The 19,565-nt window shown below is 33.6% G+C and overlaps 1 protein-coding gene across 1 annotated transcript in view; it reads left to right on the forward strand.

The window, feature by feature from the left end:
- The first annotated feature begins 515 nt into the window (after positions 1-515).
- The window catches only part of LOC108371574 (serine/threonine-protein kinase N-like), a 41,613-nt gene continuing 22,563 nt past the window's right edge, over positions 516-19,565 (forward strand). The window contains exons 1-4 of the mRNA XM_017627159.1: positions 516-554; positions 9,339-9,611; positions 13,858-14,173; positions 18,860-19,311. Of these exons, the coding sequence (XP_017482648.1) occupies positions 531-554; positions 9,339-9,611; positions 13,858-14,173; positions 18,860-19,311 (1,065 nt within the window). The 5' untranslated portion in view covers positions 516-530. The remainder of the gene's footprint in view (positions 555-9,338; positions 9,612-13,857; positions 14,174-18,859; positions 19,312-19,565) is intronic.

Here is a 19,565-nt window from a genome sequence, read left to right on the forward strand (position 1 = left end):
TTTCGTTTTGTTTTATCGCGGCTTTGTAAAGTGCCTTATCACAGTTTTATTACTTTAATGAATGGTAAATAAAATATTTGCCTAAATGCGATTAAAATGAAATGAAAAAGTGAAGAATAGTAGAATATAGCAAGAAATGCAGCATGTTATCGCAAATGTGGTGAGCGAGCAAAAAAAAAAAACAAAAAATAATAAAAAGGAAAACAAACAAAAAATGTGTCGCAGACGAGCAGTGAGAGCGGCTATACTCACTTCGTAATCTGAATATTACGATTACGATTACGATTACGCTTAGGTTTTTTTTTTTTGCCATGTTTCAAGCTTTTCGTTAATTTAATTTGCGCCTACAATATCGGGCGAGAGTTGTGGTAATNCTTTTACTAAGTATTGTGTTTTTCGTTTAGTTTTATCGCGGCTTTGTAAAGTGCCTTATCACAATTTTATTACTTTAATGAATGGTAAATAAAATATTTGCCTAAATGCGATTAAAATGAAATGAAAAAGTGAAGAATAGTAGAATATAGCAAGAAATGCAGCATGTTATCGCAAATGTGGTGAGCGAGCAAAAAAAAAAAACAAAAAATAATAAAAAGGAAAACAAACAAAAAATGTGTCGCAGACGAGCAGTGAGAGCGGCTATACTCACTTCGTAATCTGAATATTACGATTACGATTACGCTTAGGTTTTTTTTTGCCATGTTTCAAGCTTTTCGTTAATTTAATTTGCGCCTACAATATCGGGCGAGAGTTGTGGTAATACGGACGTACTAGCTACTAGTAGTAGTAGTCAGACAGAAAATATGGCTTTTGCGTGTCGCAGAGCGGCGTAGACAAGTGTTGTTTACCTAGTACTCGTCGGTCGTAACTCAGTTTGATTGTGTCGTCGAGCTTGCAGTGTCTAAACCCGGCAGAGTTGTGAAGCGTTTGGTGATTGAGGTTTCTCTATAGGCAGACGACACCTTCTCACTTTTACTAGACGTGCCGCGAGCGCAAGTGATAAGCGTGTGAACGTGTGTGTGTGTGAATTTGCCAAAGCAATAAACGCGTTAAATTATATAAACTAAATATACCTCCTTTGGTTAAGGTATTACATTGCGTGCAATATAATAATATCGGAGTTTTTATAGCTGCAAAAATGTGCATAATTTTTGAGTTTTTTTTCTGCCAGTAAAAACAGCTGCCAACGGCCCCTGCCGTCCCTAAANTAAATTATATAAACTAAATATACCTCTTTGGTTAAGGTATTACATTGCGTGAAATATAATAATATCGGAGTTTTTATAGCTGCAAAAATGTGCATAATTTTTCAGTTTTTTTTCTGCCAGTAAAAACAGCTGCCAACGGCCCCTGCCGTCCCTAAACGCCTCAAACTCGTCAGACTACAAAATTACGCTGCTAAATCTTAAGTGTGTGTGTGTGTGTGTGTTGCTTGGCTTGGCTTGGATAATGCCATTCATTGATTATTTTATAAATAAATTTTTTAGTCAAAGTTTTATAAATAGTNTAAACGCCTCAAACTCGTCAGACTACAAAATTACGCTGCTAAATCTTAAGTGTGTGTGTGTGTGTGTGTTGCTTGGCTTGGCTTGGATAATGCCATTCATTGATTATTTTATAAATAAATTTTTTAGTCAAAGTTTTATAAATAGTCACAAACATAGCAACAACAATAGCAATAGCACGTGGCCCATTTGCCTATGTCACACATATGCACTGCCACAACACGCAGCGCAGAAAGTGTTGCCAACAAAAGTGTACTCTCTCTCCTACGTCCTCGTTGGCACTCCTTCCTTCACAAGTCAGCAGCTGCATACAGGGTGCGCCAAATAAGACCTACCAAATAAGACTTACAGCAAGACCACCGCCAACTACTACAATACGCTATTCGTTTTACACAGTTAGCCACACAAATTGAAATTTTAGGTAATGTTTTGAAGTCGGTTGAGGCGCATTTTCAAGCAAAACTGTAGATTGTGTGGCTATGAAAATCCAACGGCAACACACCAGCACCAGTTACAGATGGACTGTTTGGTATGGTTTTATGAGAATGAGGATGAAACGCCAGAAACGATTTCTGGGGCTTCTTACAGAACAATGATTGACAACTTTTTGCGGCCAATGGCAGAGCAGCATCCTTATTTGTGGTTCCAACAAGATGGAGCTACTGCGCACACTGCTAGGCAAACTATGGACCTATGAACTATGGATGGTAGNTCAATGGCAGAGCAGCATCCTTATTTGTGGTTCCAACAAGATGGAGCTACTGCGCACACTGCTAGGCAAACTATGGACCTATGAACTATGGATGGTAGGTCTTAATTGGCCCACCCTGTATATACACACATACATACAAAGCCAAGTGGTTTGTGCGGCGGGTGTGTGCATCCACATGCTTGTGTGATCGGCCGGTTGGCCGGTTCATCGAAAGCGCCTGCCAAGCTCGACCGTTGCCTATCGCCTGTTGTCCATTACTTTAAATTACCTTCGGAAATTTAATTGTGTCCCTGTTGATGCGATTGCCTACTTATTACTGCTTCTTTGTTGCGGGAAATCGAATAATGTCTAAAGTAATAACAACGCCGAGAAAGGTTAAAGATGGAAATAGAACGAAAATGCAAACAATACAGTGAAATCAAGTTGAAAATGTAAAATATATATATATATATATATATAATTAGGGGTATTCTCGAAATCTTGCAAAGCCGTTGCAAACACACAGCAACCAAATACATGGGAAACAGTATTTCCTATCGCTGAAAAGTATGCAACGTCTGGACCCATGCACGTATTTTACAAAAAAGCATAGCAGGATAAATGCGACTCTGTGCAAGCGTTTTTCTTTTTGGGATTGCTACATATTTTTCTCATTCCTCTCATCTCGCTCACTTCAATTTTTTTGCTGTACCTTGATATTGTATTAGATACAAAATTTCGCTGCTTGCAACCTATGCATGCAACCACCGCTTTGCAATGGGGTACCCTCGTACTCCTCCGATTTTGGAAGAGTATTTTTGCATTTCGTGCAACGCGCAAGACTTCGAGAATACCCCTATTGTATCATTTTATTTACTGGAAATTTATGCTACATGTTTCATTAACGCTTACTGATAAGTGTTAAAGCTCAAAAGTCATGCGATAAATATTAAGTATTTTGTAAATGATAAAGTTTGATAAGCTCCGTGAATACATATCGCTCATTTGCTGCAAGTGTCGTAATCCAAAAAATAGAAAAATAAAAAATAAAAATATTTTAAGACCAGCTTTTATTAGTGGTTAGTAAAAAAAATAAAAATGGACCTCCGCACCACCTAACGACTAAATTTTTTGTCAAGTTATTTATTTCCATTTTAGTTATATACACTAGGCAACAAATGAAAGGTACACCTTGTTACAATATAATACTCACAATTATCTTCATACACAATTTTTTTGCATTAATTATTTATGAAAATATAGTTCATTCTCTAATATAAACAATAATATTAACCAAAGTTTAACACTTTATATGAAATTCACAAAAAATCTAAAAATTTTCAACAAAATTTAAAAATTTGTATTCAGAATTTCTAGAAAATGCAGAGTATGCAGTTTTGTAGCCCATTCAATTTTAGTAAAACAAAGTGTAAGTTTGAAGTCACTAAAAATTACCGTTGATTTCTTATTTTTTTTTTTTTGTGAAGGGTGTTGCGCATTTTCTTCCATTAAAAAAATGGTAAAAAAAACAACGGAAATTTTTAGGGACTTGACAAATTCAATGGGCTACAAAAATCCTTACTCGAAAATTTTCTAGAGATTCTGGATTAAAGTTTTGATGAACATTTCCTGAATTTTTGAACTTTATATAAAGTGTGAAACTTTGATTTGCAGGTTTATATTATAGACAGCTATATTTCCATAAATAATTAATGCAAAAAATTGTTCATGAAAATATTTGTTGATATTATATTAGAACGAGGTGTACACTTTTCATTTGTCACCTAGTGTACCTTCTAAATATGAACCAAATCGGACCATAATTACCATTTGTTCACGGCATTAAAAGGAAGGTGCCCTGAGGCCTACAAGTATAGGCATGCGCTCGGTTCTTTATGAAAACCTCTGCACCTATTCAAGTGTTCTAATGTGAACGTATAAATAGTGGGAGTAAATAGTTACGACAGTAAACTGATATCGTATCATGCGCACCTTACCGGGGCATATTATTTACTGTTTCCATATTCCGTGCTCCATTCAAAGCTCTCTTCTCTCTTTCATTAAGAACAGAAAACATTTGAAAGTAATACTTTCGGCTGCATAATAGTTTTACAGCTTAACTGCCAATAATTTGCAAAACGAAATTATAGCTTTTAGTTGTCAAACGGCAAACTTAGTATTTCATAATGCCAGTTGAGTCTACTTGGCATTATAATTGTTCATTCCACAATTTCAGACGCTTGCAAAGCCATTAAAAAACTAAGGCAGTTTTCTTGGAAGAATGAAATATTACGAGTACCTTCATCAATCAACGTGTGGCCAGTTATTCAAATTGGCAAAAATCAATAGCTTTTTTAAATAAATATTAATTAAAACCAATTGAGTTTACTTTTTTCTCAGAAGCAAGAAAAATATCATTGAACTTTTCCCTCAATTCCCAAAGATGAAATTTTGCGCTCTTAGTAAGCAGAAAGAAATTTAAATGTCAAGACTTCTGAGTTAATTAATTCGATGACGAGCGAAATTGCAAAAAAAAAAAATACACCAAACAATGAGCAAAATAGAAGAGAAATTTTGAATAGCTTAGAAAGCGAAATCAAAATGAAATGAATGGCAATAAAAAATGTGTAGGTATTTATGTACTTTCGTACTGAATAAGCGGTGTAAAGAACCGCATAGAAAAGGAAAAGCAATTATAATTCGATTTTTTTTTGTAGTGAAAATTTTTATACATATGTATGCACACGTATTTCTCAGGTGGCGAATGTTTTAACTTCGTCTAAAAATGACTAAAGCAAATAAAATTTTCCACTTTGACATTTTTGTATAGGAATGAGCTTCAGAACTCAAAATCCGTGCGATCAGGTTAGAATTTTTGGGCACTGACCGTAACGGCTATAACTTTTAATAAAAATAAAAAATAAAAATAGTCGCGTCTTTTTGAGTTTTACGTTTTGCTTATTTAATAGTAAGCAGAAGATGGGTACAACGACGAATACGGAGACGAAGGTGAAGACGACGACGAAAACGAAGACGAATAGAAATATGGCGACGACGACGAAATGCCTATGTTACGAAAATGAGTACGACGACGGAAGCGATTACGACAGCTAAGACGAAAGAGTGGACGATTAAGAAGTAGAAGACGAGAGTAAATATGAGCACGAACGAACACGAAGGCGAACACGAATAAGACGACGAAGACGTATGAGAAAACGAATACGTACACGATGCCGAGTACGAATGCAAATGTGAACGCGAATACGAACTTAAATACGAAAGTGAACTTCCCTTAAAATTATGTACAATTACGTTTAACATTTGCANATTACCAATATCATTCCCATTGCCATTATTAGTTTTTATTATTAAAAAAAATCAACTCAGAAAATAACTGCTATTTGTTCTCCAAGCAATAAGTAAAAATATAAAAGATCACTTTTCAAAGATAAAATAAAACTAATAAATAAATAAATAAAACTCAAAAAGTAATTATCAAATTTGATTTTTTTTAATAATACTTAAAAATTTAAAATTCTATTACGCGAACCCAGGACCGAAACAAAATAGCAGACTGAGGAAAAATCCGAAGACCTTCCCTTAATTTACATATTCAATTTATTTTCCAAAATTTTAGAAATGAACTTGAAAATTTTTACAAATTCACATACCTATACATACCAATTGTGTAATTTTTTGACTATTTTTTTTTGATTTACCTTAGGAGTTAACAAGTTAAAATTACGTGTGGATTACTGATTTGTAATTGTGAAACAATTTTGAGATAGGGCACTTCTTAGATAAGATAGTAGTTTACTAGATAAGAAGGCAAGGTGTTTGTTTACATCGAAAAATATGTACATATATACTACATTACCATATTTACTGAGTCATGACATAAGCGTACACTTAGATACATAAATACCTGCGAATATGCATACATTCGTAGGTGTAGATATATACATATGTATGTTTGCTAGAAGACTTCAACCTTTTCAGAAGTTAATATTATCATTAATAGCTATGGTTTTCATGTATTCCATATAAAGACTTAAGTATTTACTTAAGTTAAAGGTGTATGAGTTGCACCATTTTCGGTACAAGCAAAAACTGTCGCAGATTTAAAAGCTGTTTATTCAAAAGTAACTCAAAACTTTTTTCCGATAATTCACTAAAACGTGAGAAATACCTAATATTACAAATTAAAAACTTAGAGAACAAAAAAAAAGCGCAGTGCTATCAATACCTATTCATTGCGCTTTATATGTAGGAATATGGTAGTAAAACTGGCACGTTGCGACGGATATATGTAATAACGCGTTGCCAAGCACATTTTTACCGCCTCGAATTCAATTCGTTTTGTTAAATGGGATATCGCGCCGTATGTATGTATGATTACCCTGCAGAAACAAATTATCAATTGATGAAAAATAACCAACTTATAGTTAGCGTTTTTGCGGTATTTCGATAAATAACTAACTTTTAATTAGCTATGACAAAACTAACTTTAAGTGTGTTGTAAAGTCGTGCAGGCGTCATGCAGACGTAATCGAGAGTTTGTTTTTTTCACAAGTTTCTATTTAAAAATCCTCATTCAAAAACTACTTTGAATAAATTTTTCTCTGCACTTTGCAAATACTTTTTCGAATTCAGAAAAAATAAAATGAAGTTCGAAATTTTATATTATTATTTTGATGTTATGTCTGACAGAATTCATATAACAAATATGCAATTTTGAATGTAAACTATATAAATAAAAATGCAAAAAAAAGTAAAATTAAAATTAACAATTTTTTTATTGATCTTTTATGCCCAAAAGTAGTTAGCTACAAGTTAATTGACGTCTAAAAGCATAAACAGACGGGAATTAACTGCAGTTGATCCGGATTAAGTCCGAGTTAATCCGGATCAACGCTGCCGTATGTTTAAGCTTTAACGCAGAGGAAACCAGTTCTCACTTTTTTTGACTGCTGTGTAGTTATAAGTTAGTTATAAACTAGCCCCGTTTCCTGCAGGGTATGCATACATACATGTGTAGCATGTACGCCCTCGTCGGGCTCGTATGTATATAGTTTGACACCTGGGCGACATAGTGTCAAGTTCAACTTAAATGGAGTTGGGGCAATTTGTCTTCATTGATGCATTCTTTTGTATTGTATCTGCAAGAATATTCGCATGGAGCACGTCTGTCCGAATGCTAATTACATAAATAAAATTATTCCGCATTTTTTCTCGCAGCATGTTGCCTCCTTTGCTTCAATTTTGAACTCCTAAGCTCTTAAGTGTGTCTCAAGTACGGTTTATACACACATACATATATATGTACATAGCTGAAAAGTGCTACACCTCAGTTATTACTTCTGCATACTCTTACTCTACACTTTATGTGCTTTAATTTCTTAAAAGTAGGCATGTTTTTGTTTCACAGCGTTTTCCCAGCCCAGTTGTAAATGGAAAGTATTTTGTATGCAAATGCAAGTTAATGCATACCACACATTCATATTTACCCGTACATGTCTATGTTTCTCGGTGCTTATGTATGTATGCGAATACATATGTATGTAAATTAAGGTTAGGGTGGCTCTTTTAGGGACTTATATATTATTGCATACTTCGAGTTAAAAACTGAATGCAATAAATAAAAATAGATTGCATGCTTGCCACTTCAATTACCTTAAAGAGATCTCCTCTCATAATTCTTGCTCAAAAGAGTAAATTCCAATTGATAATTGGATCAGAGTAGAGCATAACGATGCATTTATATGAGGCGATTTATTGGCATGCGATACTCGCTTGAAAAAGTTTCATTTGGTATCTACTTTGAGGCAAGTATTTTTGAATCAATATTTACACCATTTTTTGTTGATTCGCATAGAAAATCGCCTCATGTAAATACAGATTAAGATTATTGTAATCCTTTCGGTATGTCGAGAATACTTCATGTGGAGAATACATATAGTTCCGGAGGGCCAATAGGCGAGTAGGGCTACTTCACAGGGATTTTTTATAGCAATCTGTCCAGATGGAAGCAAACTTTTATAGGCGGCTATTTTTTTATGTATCGATGAAAAGTTCTACGTACATAAGTTCTAATTTAAAAATATAATAACTAAATAAAAAATATTAAATAAAGAATAAATAATGAATAAAGATAAAATTAAATAAAAAAATAAAAAAAGAAAATCGAAATAAAAAAAATTAAGTAACAAACAAATTTAGAAATATGTATGTCAATAAAATAATTGCAAATAAAAAATAATTGAATAGTTGAAAGTAAAAATTAATTGAAAATGAAAAAAAGATAATAAAGTAATGAAAATAAACAATTATAAAAAATAATCAAATAATTTACAGTAAAAAATATCAAAGAATAAAATAATAAAAATCAATAAAATAACTTACAATAAAAAATAACAAAGAATAAATAATAAAAATCAATAAAATAATTTACAAAAAAAATAACAAAGAATAAAATAATAAAAATCGATAAAATAATTAAAAATAAGAATTAATAAAATAAAAAAAGAAATAAAAAATAATAACATAATAAAAAATAATACAATAATACAAGATAATACAATAATAAGAGGTAATACAATAATAAAAAATAATACAATAATAAAAAATAATACAATAATATAAGCAAATTTGTATGCTTTTGGAATGGCGTGCACTGAAAAAAATAAGCCATACATATTTAGCGGATTCACAATACCTTTTTAGGCAATTTGTAACGTCACCAAAATGTTTTTAAAATAATAATTTTGTTGTTGTTCTGCACGGCATAGACAACAACTAAAGTATGAAATCTCAAGCTTCTTAATGTTTCCAGTAGCGGTTTGTGCTGTTTATTTGGTTCCAAATGATATGTCCTATTCTATATATTCGTTACAACTAGTGTGTTAAAAAGGGGGTGGCAGAGGTTAACCGGCAGCATTATTGGTAGTAGCAAAAAAAAAACGCTAAAAAATTACAAAATATGTACGAAAAAGAAGTGAACTAAAATATTATTAAAATTGCAAACTTTTTTGAACATTGAATGAACCGGGTAAACATCAACTCAAACTACTACCGGAAACTACCACATTTCCGTGGGTCTTTTTTAAAATAGCCGACGTTAATCGACCACTGTTCTTATCACAAAGTTCTCATCTATGCACGCGTTCTTTCTGCGCGTCAAATCGCATTTTAGTCTACATGGACCATCATCGACCTCGGCATCTGATTCACCCCGCTCCACCACACCCACCACGCCAGGTCCATCGTCATATACTCCGCCCATGGAGCTACAACGTTCCAAATCAGTCAAATCGATACGCGTGCGGAAAGTGTCGAAAGGATCGTTGAAATCATTACGTCGCGGCACCATTTGCGTTACAGTCAGCACGCACGCATCCTCAGTATTCTACGATGATGAGGTAAAAATTTTGTTCGTACATTTTCATTGTTGGCAAAATATCTTCGACATACTCGTGTGTATGTATTTACATGTACAGCCCGCGAAAAAACCATAGCACCCTACATTTGGACTAGTTTTGACTATTTTCTTTTTTTTTATATAGAAGAAGCTGTAAACACCGTGAGCAAAAAAAAAAAATATGAAAAAATAACTTTATTGCCCTAAAATTTAATGAGATATAAATGAATATTAATCAATCAAAAGACTAATATTTGGTCAAAACTTTTCCAAATGTTGAAGTGCTATTGTTTTGTCGCAGGCTGTGTGTTTTAAACAGAAATATTTAACATTTTAAGTCTCATTTATAACTACAAGGTAGATACACATGCAGTACGTATTTTTTTTCTTACAATTGGGAATGGGAAACCTTTAAAGTGTAGCCAATATTGCCATAATTGCCATATTTGTCCTTATGCGTTTGACTTTTGTATATACATACAGTCACTCACAAAAGTATTCGTAATTTAGTTTTATCACAATATTCCAAATGTTTTCCATCATAAATCTTTTTCGTTAATTTTCATTTAAAATATATTTCATTCTATAACAAAAACCATATAAAGCATTCTTGCAAACTTTGTACAAAATTCATAAAAATGAGTCAAACTTAAAAAACTTTCATCAAAATTTCAAACTTGAATAATTTTTAGAAAAATTTTCGGTATGCAGTTTTGTAGCCCGTTCAATTTTAGTTTTACTTTTGTTATAGAATGAGCTATATTTTAAGTGAAAATTAACGAAAAAGATTTGTGATGGAAAACATTTGGAATATTGTGAAAAAACTAAATTACGAATACTTCTGTGAGTGACTGTACATATTTATGTATGTACGAGTAAGTCCGTTTAAGAATTTCTTTCAGTGTCTTCTTCCATGTTACATTTTCTTCATTTATTTTAAAATGTTAATTTATCGTATATTGTTTTCTTGGCCATGAAAATTAATTCAATTATTCTGCTTGTTGTTTTATGTGTGTTCGTGAGTGTGTGTGGTTGTGTTAGTTTGCGTCCATTCGCCTTCATATAGTTGAATTGCCAGCCTATTTGACCATTCACAAACATATGCATGCACATACATACCCTGTAGGAAAAACCGAAACTAGTGATGAACCAATCTGGTTTAAAACTAGTGCGAAATTGGCAATTTTAAGCCACTTTGCTACTCAGTGCAGAAAACGCAAATTATCGATTATATTGCACAAAATGGTTGTGGTATCGCGCGACGACTACACTGAAAAAAAATCCCCAAAATTGGTTAATAATACCAAATTCAAACTTGAGAAGGAATCAAATGATTTATGTTTTATATATTTACAGTGTCATTGTTGATATAGTTTTTCGTTTGTACACGCTTTTGTTCTGCACTTCACAGATGCTTTTTTATAGTTTTGAGTCATAAAACAACAATTTTTATACGAAATTTTAAATCCGACCTTCTGGAAGTTATCAAATAACAGCAAGCATCTCTGCACACACAGCTACAACTGTTCTGCAAATATCTTTTCAAATGTTCAACTTGAATGCATTTTCTCGTCGTTTGAATTTCTCAGATGCTTTTTCGTAATTAGGAAAAACCAAAAATAAAAATAGGAAATTATATTTTGCCTATGACGGCATTCGAACCCGAACCGGCTGGAAGCTAACAAATAACAGCAAGCATCTCTGCACGTTTAGCTACAGCCAGCCATAGTTGCAAATGTATTTTCAAATGCTCAACTTCAAATCCACTTCTTACAATCGGTGTATTTACCATACAAAAATCAAACAATAAATGGGTTGAAAAACCATTGTGATTTTGGTGCAGTGTATGGCTTATGGTACTGAGGCAATTTTTAGTCACTAGAAACCTTGCACTTTAATATGATAAAATTAAATGGGCGCTAGAAAATTGCTTAATCAAAATTTTTATAAGAAATCGTGTTGCAAGTTTTTAAATTTCGATGAAAATTTCTAGCATTTTCCGGAATTTTTTATCTGTTGAATGAACTTATTTTTGACGTACGCTGTATACATCAAAATGCTCAGAATGACAAGCCGAATCGTTTAACCCATGTCTGTGTATCCGGTCGTCCGTGCGCACGAAAACTCGAGTAAAATATAACATATCTTAAAATTAGGTACTTAGGTTGCCATTTATCCAAGGTATGTTGGTATTTAAAACGGGCGAAATCGGACAATATTCTCGCCCACCTCCCATATAACGGAACAAAATAAGAGAGTTATGAATTTTTTTGGAAAATGGGCGTTGCATCGCCGGCTTGTAATAAAATGTTGAATCTCTGTAGCCGCTTTACCACCAAATTCGTTACGAATATTGCTTACGGTGCAACCAAGAAACCTGTTAAAACTTCTGAAATCGGACAATAACTACGCACATCTCCCATATAACGGTAATTTGCAGAAATGCGCAAACTGCGATAAGTTAGTAACTGCTCAAACTAATTCATTCAAAATCGATATTTGTAATATCCTCTTGCAGAAAATGATATTAACATAAATTCATGTAAAATGGGCATGGGCGTGGCACCGCCAACTTATGCCCACATATGTATGTGGATATGTGTACCTCGGTAACCGATTTATCAATTTCTACCGAACTCGTTGCAGTTATTGCCCTTGGCGCGAGAAAGCGATATGTATGCAGGTAAATTTTTGAAATCGGACTAAAATTACGCCTACTTCATATATAACGGTAAATTTTAGAAATACGAAAATTTACTCCTACCTACAACAATTTCTTAACAAGAAACGAGATTATAGATTTTTGGAAAATGGGAGTGGCACAGAAGTATATGTACATATATGCATGTCGATAGCCGCTTTATCGATTTCCACCGAACTTGGTCCACTTATTTAAATAAAAAAAAAAGGTTTTTTTTTAAATTTTCTGTTATTAAAGCATTTATGTTTATTTCCTAACTCTAGCTGCCCGNGTGTAGGAAATATGAAAAGGCATCTGTGAAGTGCAGAACGAAAGCGTATTGAAAACATAGTAGTTATTTCCTGCACGGTATTTACATACTCATGTATATACATATAGTTTAATGTTTATGCATGCATGTGTGTACATATGTATGTATGTATGTATGTTTACTTATTTTATTTGTGTTTATTTTTTATTTTCAGTTTTGATAGATTATATCGTGTTTGAAATTGAATTAGTTGGTAGGTGGACGAATGTGCGTAAGTGTGTTTGTTGTGCGCTTATGTTCGTAATTAATGCCAAGTGCATGTTACCGTTTTGCTGTTTATGGCTCAAGTGCCTCCTTACGAGTACGCCTTCTCCTCTCGATCTATATGTTGATTATACAATTTACACATGTATATGTGTTTGTGCAAAGTTACTCACATATTGTCGTAAAAAGGTTAAGGTATTTTAGTGAAATAAGTTAAAAAAATAAATATCAATCGATTACAGTCAAGCAGCTATAATTTGGAAATTTCATAGCGGTAGTTTGTAGTTAAAAAAAAAGTATATCTACAATGAGAAACACTCGAAATTGGACAGTGAGATATTTACGTAAATTTTATTTTGTATAAAATTTAGAAAAATTCACAAATTTTCATCAAAACTGCAAACCTTTTAATTCGACGGATTTTCGGTATGCAAAAGTATAGCCTATTATTAAATTTTGGTATAATAACGCGCAAGTTTGAAGTTGCTAAAAAATTCCCGTTGATTTTAGATTTTTTCTAAAAAAAAAATGCACAACGTTCTTGCATAAGAAATTCATGTTTATGTGGAAAAAGTACAAAAAAGCAAAAAAAAAAAGTTTTCAAAAATAAATACACAAAATTTTTAAGTTCAACGGGTTTCTTGAGAAGAAAGACAATAATGATTAGATAATGTACTAAAAGCTAATAAATAATTAGGTAGATCCTAGGTACCAGTCATCAGACCATTAAATTTAAATGAAATAAAATTAACATTGGTGGTACATGCAGTGACTCAAGCAAATGACCACGTGTTGATTTTTCAAAATATTCATAATGTAATGTGTAAATCACAGTTTCAAACTTAATAAAAGACTTAGCAAAATTCAAAAAACTTTCATGCCGATTGCTTATCTTTCAAGCAAATCATTTCTTACTTACATACACATGTATGTATGTGTATCCTAAATTTATGCATAAAAACTACTAAAATCACAAATTAAATTTTTTTTATATATTAATCATGCGATTTTTTTCTTAATTTTTTTTTTTAGGGTGACTACATTAAACATCCCGTCCTTTACGAGCTCAGCCATAAATATGGTTTCACTGATAATCTACCCGAGAGTGCGCTGCCCAATCGCCTGGAAGAAATTAAAGAGGCGATACGACGGGAAATTCGCAAAGAGCTGAAAATCAAAGAAGGTGCCGAAAAGTTGCGCGAAGTGGCCAAAGATCGACGATCCTTGAACGATGTGGCATCAATCGTAAAGAAAAGCAATAGCAAATTGGCCGAGTTGAAGTCGGAATTGCAAGAATTGGAAAGTCATATTCTTCTAACGCAAGGCAACTCTGTGAGCAATGGAAGAGGTAAGCAAAAAAATGAGATTTTTTTTTTTGAATATTCACAAAACATTTATAAAATTTGTTTTGCTAGTTTTCTATAAAGAGCTTGTCCATTCTTTAACCAAAATCATTTAAGTCAAAGTGCAAGAGGCCGCTCAGTGGAAGAGCCCCATACAAGATGTGGCAAAAAGTAGTAAATGCGCTCTGATTTCGCTTAAAATTGGAACGTGGAATACTTTTGCCTAGGAATGAATAAATATGAAAAAAAAAAATCGTTAAATTTAGCGGACTGCCACGCCCACTACTCTGAGTTTAATTTCAGTTTGTAACTCGGCTTAATCCAGGAAGTCATAAATCTGAGAGATAGTAAAAACCGGTCTACTGTGGCAAGGGCCATTAACGAATCGAGTCAACCACCTTGTTGGATATTTCCGCACATTTCGAAATTAGGACTTTATGCCACTCTCAGACCACTGTGGGCCGCAGAAAAAAAAATATTCAACGCGATCTTTCAGCCGGTCTAAATTTTCCGTTTCTTTTACTATAATTATTTTGGCTACAAAACTGCATACCCATCAATTTTCTAAAAATTCAGATAAAAAAAGTCGAAATTTTGATAAAAAATTTATTGATTTTTTTTTTTTAAATTTTGCACAAGGTTTCAAACTTTGAGTTATATGATTTTAGTAAACAATGGATGGAACATTTTGTGAGTATTTAATCCGTAATGGTCACACTTCCAAAAAAAAAGCGTAATGATCACACGGAGTCAAGTGGACCCAAACAAAAATAAGTACCTATACAGTTAGGTTTTTTTACAATGTTTAAAATATTTTTCGTTTATTTTATATACAATTATAATTCATACTATTACAAAAACCATATAATCAAATATACAAACTTATTACGAAATTAGAACGAAAATAAAAATCCGCAAATTTTCATTCAAATTTCAGAAAATTTTTTCGTATAATAAAGTACAAGCTTAAATGACCTAGAAATCGCGTTGATTTTTATATTTTTATTTTTCCGAAGGGTGTTGGGCAATTAATTCCATATAAGTAGTGATTTTACATACAGTGGTCGAAATATTAATTTGGACACGACATTTTAGCAAATTTTGCCTTTTTTCTTTTGTTTATTTAATATTTTTTTTTTATATAAAAGTTTAGCTTATTAAAACGGTAAAAATTCATATTTCAAACCTTGTACAAAATTGCTTCTAAATTTTCAACTTTTTAATCAGATTTTGCAGAATTTATGCAGTTTTATAGTACATTATATTTTAGTATAATAAAGTGCAAGTTTGAATAACGCATTACGCCTTAGGCACTTTTTTCTAAAAAAAATTATTCGAATGTACTTTGTACGGAAGAAAATGCGTTTATAAAAATTTGCCAAAAATCAACGAAATTTTTTAGGAACTACACTTTATTCCACTAAAATTTAAGCGGCTTTGAAACTGCAAAATTAAAAAAAAAAACTGAAACATCGGATTAAAAAGTTTAAAATTTAGAGGCGATTTTGCAGAACTTTTATAATTTTCGCGCAAAGTTTAAAATATTAATTTATACGGGTTTTCTTAGATAATGAACTACATCTTTATAAAAAAGTAATAAATATTAAATAAAGAAGTGAAAAATAGGCAAAATTTTTTAAAACGTCGTGTCCCTATTAATTTGTCCACCACTGTATGTGGAAGAAAAAGCACGATCCAATTTGTGGTGTGCGTCTTGTTTTTGCCACCGTTACACAAATAGGGGAATCTATAGTTTTATACCGTCTCCGAACGGCAATTTTCGAGAAAAGCTTTTTAAAGGCAGGAATACATTCGGAGGCTTGCCATTGCCTGCTGAGGGGCGACCGCTGTTAGAAAAAACTTTTTTTTTGTAGCTTAGTCTTTATAATTTTTATTGCGCTTAAAATCCGCTCAATCTCAGCGTTACTGAATGGCAAATCAAGTACAACTTGAAGCTAGTTTGCAAAGTTCTTGAAACGGGTTTTCATTCAAACTATCAGGAACACAATTGTTGTACTAAGATTGGTTAAAAGTTTTCGCCATGGATTTTCAATCTGAGGTAGTATTCTCATTTTAATATTCATGTAGTCAAAAAAGGTGAGAAAAAAATTAAAAGTTAGACGCAAAATGTCCTCAAGCCTCAAATATGCTAAACTGGCAACATTGATCATCACTAGTTGAAGCATTGCCAATTAATTATTGCGCTACAATAATCTACATTTTTCTGAAATCGAGAACGCCAACTAAGCAAAGCACTAGCTGTTCATTCATAAATGCTAACTTTGAAGCATAAGGGCTTAGTAGAAATAGTCGTCCGCTTTGGAAATTTTCCCAACCATTGCCTGTGTAATGAATTAGGGCAATAGTTGGCAAACATCCAGTAAGTAGACAGACATGAAAATACATACATATATGTATGCACATAGGCCATTGTTGTTATATCTATGACCTCAAAAGTGAAAAGGCATCCGTGTCGTGTATTCATGTTTTTATGAATAAAAATAATAAATTGAACAAATAGAACGGACGGATGGGTAGTTGGAATACGTAATATGACGGAGAGTACTGGTACATATTTGCTTATTATGTAACCCATCATACATAGTATTTCGTCATGGCTTCTTTTATTCTAGATGACCAATTGTAATTGTAATGGTATTTATGTAAGCTTGCTCATATTTGTACACGTACATATGTTGTTTGTGCATTAGACTGATTAAAAAAAGGCAAACTTTTTTTTCAATAGCTCTCTCTTCAATACCTCCGGGGGGATGTCAAAAAATATCTGTTAAAAGCGCAACCCTTAATATTAAGAAGTTTAAAAGGTCGCGCCACGCGGTTTTCTATTTTCCATATAAATTACTTAAAAAAACTTGTTTTTGTCTTTGGAATGTGTTTTCGCAGCTATGAATTATCGAACTAAAAAGTGCGATACAAATTTTAGTAGGAAATTAGACGCTCTACAAAAGAATTTTTATTTTTTTTTGATAAACCTATTGGTTTAACAGTTGTTATTCACACTTAAAGTCAAATTTATGCTTTGTAATTTATATGAAAAATAGAAAACCGCCATTCATTCCGTACGTTTTAAACTTATTATTAAGGGTTGCGCTTTTAAAAGGCATCTTTTGACATTCGCCCGAAAGTGTTGAAGAGGGGGGCTGTTCAAAAAGTTAGTCGATTCTTTTGAATCAGTCCAATGTAAATACATATGTATGTAAATGTATGTACATATGTGATCACAAAAATATCGTTCTTTTAGTGATTTTATTTTGAAGGAACATTTTTTTTTATCACCTGCGTGCTAGCGAAGGTTTTTGAGACTTATACCCAGTTTGACCAATCAATTTTAAAATTTATCAGGTGGATAATAAAGGTAATTAACTTAATTTTATAAAATTACTTTTATTATCCACCTGATAAATTTAAAAATTTAGACTTGTGGACAGCTGAAGAGAATAAATAATACTTACATTTTTCATAAATACATCGGTGACAGTTGAAAGGCTTTGAAAACTGGGTTTTGGAGATAAAAAGGGCAGCTAAGGACTTAGGTTATTTTTCTTTTATCACTTCTCATCAGATAGAGTAGTCATTGTGGAATTCTGTATACTATTTGGGGTAACCAGGACAATCACTCTCTGAACTTTAGGGTTAGACGAGTTATGATTGCGCAATTGACGGGAGGCGCTAGTGTTGATTGGACATTACATTTATATATCTTATTCCAAGATGGAGCTTATGGTATATTTAGATGAGGAAGAAGGTAACCGAAACAAGATCTACTGTAAAACACCTCTACAGGTCTTCACCTCCCGAGGTCCTTTGGCTGAATGCTATTTAGGTAGTGTGCTTATAGGTGCGGTGATCCTAGGAAGTGAAAGCTAGGCGGTTCTCCTAATTGATATTCCCGGAATTCCGGACTTAGCCTGTTTGGCTGCTTTCGTGTTTGTCCAATACTGTTACGCTTCATTCTTCATCCAGATATAGAGGTTTCGCATAACAGAGCTTCATGGCAGACCAGTAAAGGTCAATGAATCCTTGTGCAGCGCCTTTTCTAGCGAGCATATCTGCCACTTCATTGCCCATTACCCCACTGTATCTGGGTACCCAGATGTGGTGTAACCTGTTTCTGGATGCGATAAGTATCAAACGCTGAAGGCAATCCTCCCACACCAGCTTTGAGGTGACCTCGTGCGCCTTAAGAGCGGCCGCTCTGTTGGCCGAGTGTATGTACATAGATGTGTTGGTTGGTTGCCCCACTTTCTACATACTGCCTCCTGCTTGCTCCCAAGCTGGGTTCAGTCTTGAAGCTTCAGTATACCAAATATGACTTTCCTTCGGGGGTGTAGCTCGTCCGTTGTCCCAGTTGGTTCTGTTGGGGAAAAATACCTTGAAATTCTGTGATTCAGTGATGCCCACGCAAGCTAGCCGTTGTAGTTACTGAGCTTGGCCTGCGTGGACTTCACTACTGCCTTCTGTCACCAGATGGGCACAGCATAAGTTAGAATGTCTTTGGAGATGACGTTATACATCCACCTTGCCAGTTTAGGTGTGAAGCCCCAGTCCGTCCCCCGCACACACAGACCACAAAACTATACTTAGTGAAATAGAAAAATCTTCTTGCGATGACCAGGCATAGTAGTGCTGTTCTTTTTGGACATTGACCTGTTCGAACTCGGACAAAAAAGAAAAATTTGANCATGAACAACTTTCAGCGAATGACAAGATGCTCATCTCACTCGAGAAGCAATTGAATATCGAAATGAAAGTAAAGAATGGCGCTGAGAATATGATACAGTCACTGGCCAATGGTCATCATGGGCGCGACAAGAAGCTATTAGCCGAGGCGCAGCAAATGCTAGCCGATTCAAAGGCGAAAATTGAATTCCTGCGGCTACGCATACTCAAAGTAAAGCAGAACAAGGAGCATGCTCATAAATTGTCTGCACAGGCAGCTATTGCGGCTAGTGGTGATGGCGAGAATGGCGGTCAGCCACAGCGGCTGGAGACGACGCTCGAAGAGCGTATCGAAGAGTTGCGGCATCGTTTACGCATAGAGGCCGCTGTGGTAGATGGAGCAAAGAATGTGATACGTACCCTACAGAATAATAAAGTGCCCGATAAGAAGGCGTTGCAAGAGGTAAGTGAGCATTATTTTATATGCGTATGTAAGTACATACATATGCATTTATTTTCTTATTTACTTGTTTTTGGATTGGTTTACGGATTTCAAATATTTGCAGATCGAGTTAGGCTAATCTTAAATATGCCTTTTTTTTAAAGCGATCTCTAGTTTTTTAGAGCGCAGTCGGATCTGTATGTACATATGAAATATATTTATTTATTTTTTTTTTGCTTTTTACATTCCTATTTTTTTATAATTTTAGAAACTTT

This window comes from Rhagoletis zephyria, unplaced genomic scaffold (assembly GCF_001687245.7).
Source record: "Rhagoletis zephyria isolate East Lansing unplaced genomic scaffold, Rhagoletis_zephyria_1.1 Rzeph_scaffold_05080, whole genome shotgun sequence".
NCBI lineage: Eukaryota > Metazoa > Arthropoda > Insecta > Diptera > Tephritidae > Rhagoletis > Rhagoletis zephyria.